Raw genomic sequence first — 13,643 nt, forward strand, 5'->3', positions numbered from 1 at the left:
TCGCCGAGCGCAGTCCAGACGTATCCCTTCCCGCGCGCAAAAGAACCAGACCCACGGAGCCTAGCAAACTTCGTGTGGAGCAGAAGGACCCATGGAGCCTAGCAAACTTCGTGTGAATCCTTGACTGATCTCAGGGCTCTTCTACCCGGGTTCAACTCCTGCAGGTTTATCTTCCCATCGCCGAAACCCATTGCGACATACCCTCGTATTTTATATCTTCCCGTCGCCGGAACCCTTTGCGACGTACCCTCGTGCCCCGCAGGTTCGAGTTTTGTTTTCTTTTCTGTCTGTAACCGCAACTCAAGCAAGTTTTCCAGCCTACACCACTGCCATCTCGGTGTAAGTAAACAATCTTTAAAACTACCGCTACGCGTTTGTGCCTAATTCCAGCTCGATGGCCTTCCCTCTCCGACCCGGCGTGCCCGGGCTGCTGGCCACACAGCCCGGGCACGCTGGGCTGTGTGGCCCGGTGTGCGGAAAAGGGCTCGGTTCGCTCCCGGCCCGCACACTAAATTGCAAGTGTTTTGTTTCACAAGCAGAATTACTTTGGACATCAGTTCTTTATATTTTTTTCTATTGTGCATTTTCCTAAGCCCTTAAAACAGGCCAAACAAAAATCCCCCCAAAATGCATAACTTAGAAATTCTATTATATGTCATTATATTGGATATGATCCACTGCACACCCTAGTCAGACAATAAGGTGTCTGGCATGTCAATAAGGGCATGTCCACACAAGACACTATGTCACCGTAGTGATGAGCTACGGCAAGGTAGCTTGTTGCTACAGCAACAGTGTCAGTGGGCACTAACCGTGATGCTGGCACTACATCACCATAACAATATGCTACTGCACAGTAGGTCATCGCTACAGCGACACAGGGTCAGAAACAACCCATATGCCTCTGGGACTGTGCAGTAGGGCTGTGCAAATTTTCACTGGCTGTTTCGTTTTGGCGCTGCTTCGACCTGTTTTGAGCTCAAAACAGCAAAATCAAAGCGAAACAAAGGGCATTGAAACCAGCTCAAAATGAAACAAGGGCAGTCAAAACTAGTCCGGATTTATTAAAAGTTTTTCTGAGAAAACTAGGTGTGTTTCTGATCCTATCGCTCTAGATCTCTGGGTGTACATTAGGGCCTGGGGGAGCTTCTGTTCCCTAAGTTTTCATAACTGATTTTGTAACTAACATCTTTTGAAATGCTTCAACTTATTTGAGCTAAAATTTCCTAGCATAATCCCTGGAACCTCTTGACTTTAGCAGAGTCAACAAAGGAGACAGATTTTGGTTAAGGTTCCATCTCTCTGTGTGAAGAGCTTTCAGATTCCTCTTTCTGTTCAGCATGAATTTTAGCAGGGCAAAACAGCACTGCTGGGCTAAGCTGGTGGATACAACCCAAGCTGGGAAAATCTTCAAACTGCTTACTTTACTTTTCCTTTTCCTTATGCTTCTACCCACCCTATCAAACAAAGCTCTTCTTTCACCCATTTGGAACATTAAAACCTTGTTTTGCAATGTATTTAGTAAGTTTTGGTGAGGAGCTGAAGTTGCTGTTCTCTTAGCTCCTAAACCTACAACTTGAGATGCATATGTTGTACCATTGACTTCAGTTAAACAGTGAAGAGAAACAAGGCATTTCCCATCACCTTCTTGTCACAGGATCAGTGCTTCCTTCTTTCTGGTTTCAGCAATATTTTCTTTGACCCTCAGTCCTTTCATTTTAATTTAACTTTCTTTGTTAAAAAAAAATAAAAATAAAAAAAATATAGATAGATAGATAGATAGATAGATAATCTATCTATCTATATATATAGATATATATTTAAAGACAAACACACACATCGAATCCAAACATTTAATGTACGCTAAAATCATGCATAAGAAGTCCTTGGTATGCCTTAGCTTGGCTGAGCTGGAGGGAGTGTAATACATATAAATCTCAACTATGGCTGCCTACCCTTAAGATACTGCTCTTCAGCCAATACCAAGTACTCTTCAAGAGAATTCACTTGCAGACTGAAATGCAAGTTGCCGCACACAGGTATCTTATCCATAGCTCAAAGCACCTGACGCATTATTTTTAAAACCAAGGCAATCTTTTGGAAGTTTCTTGGATTTCCTTTTCCATCTCAACTTGTATACAAGGGGGTTAAGTGTGTTTCTTGCAAAGAAACCTTGGCATGATCTTCAGTAACAAATAACATGCTACCAAGAAAGGGGGGAGGGTATAGTCACCCCAAACTTCAACTTTAACTGGAGCTGCTTTGTTCTCAGTGCCCTGCATAATTAATAACTACTTTGGCAATCAGTCATGCATTCCTTAATGGCACCTCAGGCATCAAGTATCCCATTCACCGGCTCCCCCAAGTAACAATACACTTTATTACATGGAACTCTCCATGCCAAACTTGTAACTGACATAATTTACACTAAACAAGCCACAAGAAAGAATGTTACCCAGACACAAATTGTAATAATTTATAAGGTTTCTTTCAATTGCATATGGTTACTATGTAAATTAGAGCTTTATTTGAAGGGAGTATGGATAGCCTTTCACAATGTAATTCTAGGAGCTTACTGAAAATAATTGCTTTGGCAATATTTTGTCCTGTTTTTACACACCAAAAAAACTGAACTGCAAAACCTTGATTAGGCAGACTTTACTGTATAATGCACTCTTCATTGTGGAAAGACTCAAAATAATTGGACACAACATGAAAGAATGACTCAAAATGATAGACATATTAAAAAAGTTTAGGAAGTTTAAATCTATGCAAATTTGATTTCTTTAGTAAGGAAAACATTTCCTAATACTTCCATTTAATATTACGATTGCAAAACCAATCATTTACAAGTATGGAGCAGACAAGAAAAGTAAAATTTGGCCAGAATATGGGATATATAGCTAGTAGGCTGTCTAAAACTGAAGAATGACAGAAGACTGAATTCTATATTACATGCAAGAGGTCTTTGAAGAAAATTTATTAGATCTGGTCAAAGATTTTTTGGCATTTACAGTATGTACAATTTGTATATAGTAACAGCTTTATATAAAATTATGTTACAGCTAATGACATCAAAGGAACAGCTGGAATGTCTTTTGTCTTAAATCAAAAAAATAAAGTAATTAGACCAACCACTGTTCTTGATATACTTAATCATTACATGAAAAGTTGGTCTGCAATTTAGTAGGCAAAGCAGAAAAAAAACCTTATCATTTACAGCAGAATTAAACAAAACCATCTCTCTCTTTCTCTCTCTAACCAAAAGACCTGAAATATATGTCCCTTGCCCTTCACTGTGTGTGGCCTTCAATAACAGAAACAAGCTTGAACTGTTTTATTTCAGTTTTGCTTCATTTCTCCGCAAACAATCTCTCACTGCTAATCTACCAGGCTTTTATCCCCCTGCAGAATGAAAAAGAATTAACTGTTTAGGACCAAGTCATAAAAGTGGACCAACTCAGCATCTGTTTTTATGACTTTACTCTACATTTATTTACACTTTCTGCTTCTTCAATAGCAAACATCTTTCATTTTTAGACTTTGGGTTTATATCTTTTATGAACCATTGTAGGAATTATGATTACAATTTTAACGTAAGAAAATTAGTGACATTTAATTTTGTGCAAGAGTTTTTAGTATCTATTGCTTAGATAAAATAGGTTCAATTCTGAAGCTCAGCTCTTATGTTTAATATAAGATACAATCCATGTAGTTGACAACTATAAGGGCTGCAAACAGAAATGTGAAAGAATAATTTTAGAGCATGTTACAAAATAGAATTTACAGAGAAAAAAGCACATCCTATTTCAACAATAAAATTGCATACACATACATACAAATAGTTATATTGAAAAAGTATTCCCATTTTACTGTACATAGTGGGTGCATCTGCACATGACCCTGACTACACAGTTGGTACTGCAGTCATTTAGTACTTGCTAAAGTAGAGTTGCACATTAAAGCATGTACTAAATGACTGTGCAGTCCCAGCACCACATGGGTCATTTTTAATCCTACTGTGCAGTAACAATGAGCTACTGTGTAGTAGCAGCAGTGTCACGGTTAGTGCCTGCTGATGCTACGTCCCCATGAAAATGAGCTACATCGCTGTAGCTCATTGCTATGGTGATGGAGCATCTCATGTAGACCTGCTCACAGAGGAACTTATTATGAGCTCAAATTGTTGTCATTCCAGTAACATGAATAGAATTATTCCTGAATGATACCTGTGCAAGAGAGGATAGGATTGCTATCTAACATGATAAATGTTTATATCACATCATGCCTACAAATTATTATAGGCTTGTCAATTTTATCACAGAGTTATCACCCTGTACAGATATATACATCTGTACAAATGCAGAAGCGTATGTATGTGTGTGTACATGGATATATATACACACAAATATACATTTTATGTGCACATATACATACATATACATATACATACACAACTTCATATTTGTGCTTGGGGGTGATATACCTGTTATAAACCAAACAAGCCTGTCTTAAAATTTTCAAATGTCTCATCATTCAGGAACTTATTCTAGCATTCCAAAACTGCTAGTATGTTTAAAAAAACAGCCTTAATTTTAACTTGACCTTCCAGTATAGCTTTCTTTATTCTCCCTTGAAATGTGCAACTCTCTCTCCAAAATTACACCTGTCTAAAGCCCAGGATGAGCAAGAGTCAAACACAGTAACAGAGTTTCTACAAAGACAAATGACACAATGGAAGGTTGTCCTAAATTAGTAAGGGTCTACTGAGTTTGAGATTCTGTGGAAACCACAATATCAAGGATTGTCCGCAAAATGAACTTTAAAAAAATTAATAAAAACAAAATGCTGGCTCCTCAGTGGGTGCCAGCAGTCCTCACTGCCCAATGTGGCCCAGCCTCGCAGCCAGCCCAGGTGGAGGGGAAGGCACTGGCTGGAAGGGCAGCATGACGGGCAGCAAACAAGATGGTGGCTGCCACCTTGTTCCTCCACCCACCACTGAGGCCTCTCAACCAATCCATGCTGATGGGCAGGGCCACATGAATGGTAGCCAGCAGACAAGATGGCAGTTACCCCCTTGTCCCTTTTCCCCCTGCCAATGACCCATAATAACTGTCATTTTTTCTGTGATTTAAATAGACCCCGACTTACTAGTGATCAAGCATACCTTGAAATGGGAACTTTAAAGTGTTAAAAAAGAAATATTCAACATGTAATGCCATATAACAAATCCATAACAGTGATAGGTGGAATAAAGATTCTCATAACAACTGGTCAGCATAAACTAGATATTTTAATAGTAACTTTACCACTCCTGTAATATTACTGTTCTAAATTCACTTATTTAGTACTTGCTCTTCAAAACTTTAATGAACTTACTTCCATCAATGGCAGACACCTTTTAAATTCCAGGCTTTTTGATGAGTGATTGGAGGAGGAAGTTATTAGGGCCAGGAATAAAAAATCCTCATGTTTTCACGGTTCTTGTCTATCAAAAAGATACTCTTCATACTTGCTGGGAAGATAACATAAAATTCTTCAAGTTTCATAGACAGTTCTCTAAATATGTTTAAACAGCTCTGTTGTTACAGAGTCCATATTGTGTGGCATTGTATAAATATAAGGAAAAAGATATTTTGGTATTCAGGGATTTTTTAAACCATTCCACAATTTCAGATGGAATTTAGATTACACACTGATCAAATATGATATCACTTCCCACCTGTTAGATGTGTCAGGATGGCAATGAAGAATTTGGCAGCTACCCATTGAAAAACACCTGTTGGGGGATTTTCTATTACCATTTTATAAAACTGAACATACTAGGTAAAATTTTGCTCTCAGGTCTACAATTATTCCCTTAACTCTACATGGGACTGTGCAGCTTGTCCATGTATACAAAATCAGTTCAATTAGTGGTTCATTTGAAAATGGCTTAATTTTGTTTGGTAACAGGGTTCACTGCAAATATATAATGCAGTATTACTAAAAGATGCCACATCACAGCATAACATGTAAAGGTGGCAACTACTATTATTACTAATAATTTTAATCATTTAGACCCTGAACTGCAAAGACAGATAGGCATCTAACATCCACTAAAATCCATGGGAGCAGGTTCGTGTGCAGGAACTCTACATCCGAGTATCCATGAAAATCTGGGTTTAGAGCTTTCTACTTGAGTATTTCAAGCACTCACATATGAGATCATTATTTTTATAGTAGAGGCTGTTAGTAATCTCTATTACCTCCTCTCTAGCTCCCCAAATGCATGCACATTATGAGAAAAGTAAAGTGAATATCATTTAGGCTAGATATCAGGAGGTGCTACTTCACAGTCAGGGAAGCTAGGATCTGGAACCAACTTCCAAGAGAAGTGGTGCTGGCTCCTACCCTGGGGGGTCTTTAAGAGGAGGCTAGATGAACACCTTGCTGGGGTCATTTGACCCCAGTACTCTTTCCTGCCATGGCAGGGGGTCAGACTTGATGATCTGCTCAGGTCCCTTCCAACCCTACAAACTATGAAACTATGAAGAAAAGTAAAGTAAAAGACGCATTTCCGGTGTATAACTGAAGTGAAAAGAGTTACAACCTATCATGATTTTTTTTCATAAACAAATTTTCAAATAGTTTCAGCCAACAGAACCAATTGGGCCACAAGATTATGAACACAGAATCAGCCATGAACAACTTAAAAATACAACCCTCTGGTTTTTAAATAGGGGTAATGTGTTCAGAATGAAATCATTCCTGGTATTCATCTATTCTTTACGATATTATCCCCTCCTTGGAAATTTACATAAGCATTATTCTGGCCACTGGAAGAGTTGCATGTTGTTTAATAAAAGCAGTAACAATATACTGTAAGTGAAAATTGGCATATGTTAGTGACAGAGTTTTCAAAGAGAGGGCCTGGTTTTTGAGAAGTGTTGAGTATCTTGGGAATTACTAGTGCCAACCAACACTCAGAAGTGCATTTCTACAAGACAGTGTGCAATGAAATAATAACTTTTCTGTATTTCAGTTATTTACAATCATTTAGAGTACACGGAAGATTGGCTGTCTCCTTTTAATTGGAAGTTACACATTAATACTTTAATTACTTCAATTCTTCCCCTGGGAGAAGTCCAGTTTCTTGGTACAATTTCCCAATTATCTTTGAAATGCTAGATTTCCAAAGACAAGCAGCTGATTCTTTATGTTGGCCAATTTCTTCCTAAAGCTCAAAAATGCCCTTTTTACAGTACTGCATTAGGAATGCAAATGTTTTACTGAAGTTTCCACATAAATGACTAAGCCCACAACTTCCCAACCCAAAGCCATCCATACTAACCACAAGAACATTTAGTTAATTATAATACAGGAACAAAATTTATGGCATTGGAAGACACTCAGACTTCAAAATAGTAATAATGATAATAAAACATAAACAATCAGTAACTCACCCTAAACTATCAAATTACTCTCCTGAGACATATTAGTCTTAAGATTTTGTTTTCCTGAAATGTTCTGGTCCCGAAATAATGTTACTTACTGGCACAAGAAGATTGTAATGAATGCAGAATCCAGGTTCAGAAGGGAAATATTCATCAGATACAAATCTTATCCTGATCTGGTTTCCTTTGGAGATTTGTTTGCTTGGTACAGTACTGGAACCACACCAGCGCCCTAAAATAGTACCATCACTAGGTTCTTCAACTTCTACAAAGTCATACCTGAAAGGAAAAGAAAATCAATTGTTGACTGATTAATTTTCCATATAAGCTTCATGTTTTTTATCAGTATACTCTCACTGCATTTTAAAAACAAGAAATGTATTTTTCATGCTAAAGGCATGTTACTGAAACCAGTAATTTTAGTCCTAGGTTCTTCTTCCAAGTTGCTACTGGCTTAAACACATCATAAAATCATTCATTGAGGTTAAGAAAATAAAAGTGGAGTTAGCATTTTGAACAAAACTCAGAGTAGGTTTTATTTGTTCCTCTTAGGAAAAGCAAGTATAATATAGAATGGGGAGGAATAAAATAATCATAACAAAGACTATGCAGTTTTGAAGAATATGCAGTTTCAAATTATTTTTAAGGGTGGGCAAGCAATTGGTATGTGTAAAATTAGCAGTAACATTTTGCAACCGACCAGCAAAAGCTCAATGGCTTTGTTTTCAACTTACAACTCACCCTCCTCTAGTGTTGCAGGAAAGAAACCTTGGAAAGGCTGAAGTGGCATTAAGACAACAGTCCAGCAAAGCTCTTAATCAGATGGTTAAATGTAGGTATGTTTGTAGTTACACAAGGAACTTTGCTGGATAGGGGCCTAAATATATATTTATAAATATTTAATGTATATTTATATAAATATATATAATTTATATTTTATATTTTATCCCAGGCGTAGGAGGTACCAGCTGCTGAGCTGGGGGGCGCCCCTCCCTGAACACTCCCCGGCAGACCCAGAGGTGGACCAGAAGTACTTGTGGTCCACTTCCAGGTCTGCTGCTGAGTATGCTGAGCTCACTGAGCTTCTGTGGGATGTTCCACATGCCCCAGCATCTCAGCATTCATGAGCCGCCTGCTACCTAGAGGTATGTAGAAAATACATGTAAAGCTATGTCTATGTCCAAATCTCTGAATTTCTCCAAATTGATTCGGAGAGATTAAAGGACCCTCTGATTTGATTCAGATTTGCAGTTTAGGCTACCAAATCGGGCCATATCTCCACCAAATTGAATCAGGGACAAAGGTTTGCACAGCCCTAATATATATCTCCCAACCTTTTGCCTATGGTGGCTCACAGTAGAGGTGAGTTATCTGCTCTCAATGTTTTATCTTTCCTACCCACTCCATCCATCAGCTGACGCAAGAAATAGTCCTGAAGAGTAGCCCTTAGAGAAGACTGCCTTCTCTTTGACCCATCAAATAAGTAGGCTGGGTAAACAGCTGAGAACTGATTTGGTATAGCACCCAGACCTCAAAAGGTGCAGCCAATGAGAAAAGGTACAAAAGTGTAACCTTTGTGACACCTAGATCATATTTGTACCTCCTCCTTTTGCAGTTGGAGACTGGACTGACAAACAGTTCCAAGCCTAGGAACTAGGCAGTACAGATGAGTTCTGGTCACTTTTCCCTCCCTTGCAACTTATAAAGCTCTAAACAACAGCTGAGGAACCAGAACTGTCAGTGGGCTTAGGAAGCCAGCACTGCATCAGTTTCTGCCTGGCTTGCATTTGCTAGATATATTGGCAACTATTAGGGATAGACTTTTATTTTTAAATGAGAACTTAGATTCTTAGAAGATGATGGCATTTGCCTGGCAAAGTTTCCTACTCTTCATGAAGTTTTCAAGCATTTCTCATAGTTTCTTATGAAGAAAGACACGCACACTATATATTTCTTAGGGGAGTTAGGATTAAAAAATGGTAAAATGTTGTTGAATTCTTTTGTAGGAAAGAAACAGTGCTACCCACAACTTTGCCAAATAAGCCTAGCAATGTTTCATGTGAAAATTATTACTTCATAAGAATTTTCCACTGAAGTCCCCCCTCCCACTCCCCCAATAAGGCTAATTTTTATAATGATTCCCAGGTCCTTACCTAGACAGGAGGCAATAAATTCTTGTGTTGCATGTTTGTGCAAGCAAGGTTCATGCATTTATTATCTCCATTTAAAGGACCACTATTTTTACTACTTAATTAAAAAATGAATGCAGTGAACAAGCTCATTAAAATGTGTTCAAAATCTATTACTGCCATGTATTTCAGTTTTAAATCTTTGTTAAACTTATTAAATACTACCAATTGTTTTATTACCAGAATGTTTTACATTATTTTCTAAATCACTCTGATATATTAGCATAATTTGACCCTTTAATGTATATATCAATGTTTTCCTCTTAACATCACCTCTATATGTGTGCATATAATAGTATACATTAAAGAATATTTGTATATGATGATATTCTAGCATCAGAGATTTGAGACCACAGTTTGGTTTATTCTTTTATAGTCAGTATATATGAAGTTCTCTAAGCAGGTCTTCTTGTTTATGGCCTTAACTAAAAGACTAAACAACAAAACACAAAAAATTCAAAAGCTATCTTTGTTCGTTCTTCTGTTTCTTGAGTGGTGAGTAAAAACCTATGGTAGGTATTATATTTACTGACTTCAAACTGCATAGCTTTGGATGTTAGGTATGCTACAGTCACCACTGCTCCTCTGTAATTTATACACTGCTTTCCACTGTACCTTCCGGACTCCTGCTGACCTGGGGGTAAAAGAAAAATTCAAATTCCACAGAGTTTAAATCCTAGAAGTCTTTAAAATGTGCACTAATAACTCAGCAAGATGAGGGAATAACTGAATGTTCTGTCTAGCATAAAAGAGCCAGGCTTCAGCATATACAGAATAGACTCAGATAAAACAGTTTGGCCAGGGCTCTCTTTTGTATTTAGATATTTCCTTTTTGACCTTTCTACACACTATTTGCAAACAAGACTCTCTTGCAACTAATGCACTTCTGATTTTGTCTATGCATTACTAATGACATGTTAATCAAGTTTAGCTTTGAAAGACTTGAAAGCAGTTGGTATATAAAATAAAATAACCAGACCAAACAAAGATAAGATGATACATAAACCAGATGTATAACGTGCCACAGAAGTAGGAAAGTGAGATGTGACATCTGACACAGAAGTGAAAACAAAACAAAAACCAAAACCAAAACACTATCATTCGGATTATCAGAAATCCACTTGTCCCCAGGTGACCATTCTGGAGACATTGTAATCCTTATAATGCACTCACTGGTATAGTATTGCAGTAAGCACAATTGCCCAAATCACTATTTAAAGGATTTACTAAACCTGTTTTATGAGCCAATCAAACATAACTTTCTCACGGCAACATGATACAGTACATACAGCACTAAGTGGTTTATAATGATTACTCCCTTTCTTTAACATCTCTCTTGGGACCTATAAAGGATTTATGTTCTTTTATGTTCAACAAACAAGTCTGCTGTTGTAGACAAAATTTCTGGGCTCATATGGGAATCTCAGAATTGTGAAGATCTGTTTCTTACTCATGAATTCAATTGTAGGCAGAGTTTATTGCACAGAATAGTTATTAAGCCATAAAAGGAGAGAATCTTTAGAAAGTCTGTCTACATCAGCAAAAAAACAGCATGTTTCTCAGACTCACTGAAGTTCTGTCAATTAACTTTATCCTTGTCAGTTATCTTGAGTGAACATACTGGGAGAGCTTGCCAAATGGATCAGATGTGCGTCTCAAAATTCCTAACATTGCACGTGTTGACTGGAGTCTGAACTTGCTGTGAAAGATAATGAAACAAATAAGATGGCAAAGATACTTCATTGTTTACGAGCTTGCACTGCCCCAGGACAGAGTACAGTTCTGAGCCACCATGTAACAAGACTGAGCTGCAGTAGAGCAAACCACAGGTATCCAAAGCAACATTTTCGCTAGCAATCAAAACATTTCACACTTTGCAATGGAGTTACATAGATGACTATGCATAAAATAATTGCTTGCTTCACAAGGAAATCCCTTTCATCTTTTTCTTTTGCTATTGAAAAAGTTAACCTTGGAATGGCAATGCTTTCAATACAATGATTCAGAATAGAGCTAATATTAGAATCATTGTATAGAAGGCAACGCAGTTCCAAGGTTAGCTTTTTCAATAGCAGAAGGGGGGAAAAAATTGAAAGGGAGTTCCTTGTTCCATTATGTACTGTTCACATGTTACTCAGTGAAATTTGGAGATAGAGGGTGGTCTCGTCAGGAGGAATATTCCCTTTCATTTTAATCAAAATCAGACTGTATTTCTTACCTCTATCTCTGGGGTGGCATGCATATTCTACTTCTTTATGATATGTGTGCCTAGCACAGTAGACTGAATTAACAGATAATCTGTGCAAAGGGCAATTTATATGTAGAGGTCAAGGAAGCAATGGAAATGACTCTCTCTAAACTTCAAGGACTTCCCAGCCAGGAAATGCATCTCCCCCCGACCACCATATTTTTCTATGGTTTATACTGTCATTTGCTAAATATATTATGACATGCTGTTTACCTTGGCCTGGAGTTTCAAGACCTTTGTGTGGCTTCCCTCTGCCTCTAGGAATTTCACAAATAAATCAATGAATGTATGAAGCAGAAGCCCACGTGTAATACAGTTCACCATATCAACAAAGTTCGATCTTTTTGTGCTTGTATGTGTGTAAAAATTGTCATCTCCTTTATAAAATTGCTGGGCTACAGAGAAGTGTAATTTTACCCCCTTATTTTAGTTATTGATTAGAAGTTAGAATAGTTTTCTTAAGAAGAAATTGGGAATTGGAACAACCTCCCAATGGAACCTCATGTTATATCTGCTCTTCTCCTCTTATGGGCCAACGAATGGGAGGAGTGTCAGTCTCTCAGAGCTCATGAGCATCTCAAGCTCCCAGGCTCTTTGCTCCTCAGCAGTTTCTTTTTAAGGCTGATGAGAAGCCAGAATGCCCCAAGAACCCCAGCTATCAAAGTTTCCATGGTCCTGGGACAGCCCACCAAATAGGCTCCCTTAGAATCAGTTTGCCCACTACTTTGAGGCTGAAGAGCACCCCAGGAGCAGCACTCCAGACAGTCTATTCTTGAGCTGTGGCTTCTTTATGCTCCCAGCTGTGTTCCAACTTGGCAGTCTTTGGCTTGTAGAACTGCTGAGTTCTCTGTCAGGTGGGCTTTTAGGGTTTCTGAAGGCTTTGGGATTAATGTTAATGTTCAAGAAAAAGGTGAATATGTGATGTTATTTTCATTTTCCAAACAAAATATTTAAATTTTCCTTCCATCATAAAATTTTGAAATTTATTTTATTTTTCTTCTAGTTATTATATAAGGCTATTTTAAACACAGAAAACATGATTAGAGTAGGTATCCCTGTTACTACTATAGAGAAGGCAAAGTACATTTACTCCACACTGGGTGGGTGCATCTAAAAGTTCATTAATGCTCAGTGTTTACTGCACATTTATTTAGTACTTGTATAATCAAGTACTAAATAAATGCACATTAACTGGAGTTACTGTACAGTAGCACTGGCGAATGCCTTTTTAGCAAAGCTACAGTGCAGTAATATATTAGCACTGTCTGTGCTGTGATGCACTACTGTGCAGTATTGTTAGGCTACTGTGCAGTTAGCAACTCGTGCTGATGCACCCATAGACTAACTGTAGCAGTACTGCGTCCCAGGTGCAGCCACGACACTCCCTGGCTCTCCAGATACCCTCTCCTTTTTGGTCTTATCTGCCAAACTTTGCTGTTAATACTTTATTTTTTAGAGAAAAGGGAAGCTTCCCCAGGGTCCCAGAGCAAGCTTTTTTCTTCCTCAAGCCTTCAGGCTCCTTACAACCCCCCCATCTGCCTTTGCTCTGCCCTCAGGTGCTAATTCTACCCCCCCGTGGACCATCTGTGCCTTCCAGGGCACTAATTGCCTCAAGGGCTATTCATGGCCTCCAGCCTTCCCTACAGCTGTGCCCATGTCTTGCAGGGGTTACCACTTAGTCATTTCAGGGGCACTTGGCCGCAGTCTCATATCAGGCTGTTCTAGGCCTTATGTCCCTTGTTGGGCCCTTGGCCTTTTTTTCCTCCATTC

General features: G+C 38.3%; 1 protein-coding gene across 1 annotated transcript in view; it reads right to left on the reverse strand.

The window, feature by feature from the left end:
• The window catches only part of PDGFC (platelet derived growth factor C), a 225,243-nt gene that overhangs the window by 59,747 nt on the left and 151,853 nt on the right, over nucleotides 1-13,643 (reverse strand). The window contains exon 3 of the mRNA XM_006023150.2: nucleotides 7,535-7,715. Coding sequence (XP_006023212.1) covers nucleotides 7,535-7,715 — 181 coding nt within the window. The remainder of the gene's footprint in view (nucleotides 1-7,534; nucleotides 7,716-13,643) is intronic.

Source organism: Alligator sinensis, unplaced genomic scaffold, assembly GCF_000455745.1.
Source record: "Alligator sinensis unplaced genomic scaffold, ASM45574v1 scaffold1223_1, whole genome shotgun sequence".
In the NCBI taxonomy this organism is placed as follows: Eukaryota; Metazoa; Chordata; order Crocodylia; family Alligatoridae; genus Alligator; species Alligator sinensis.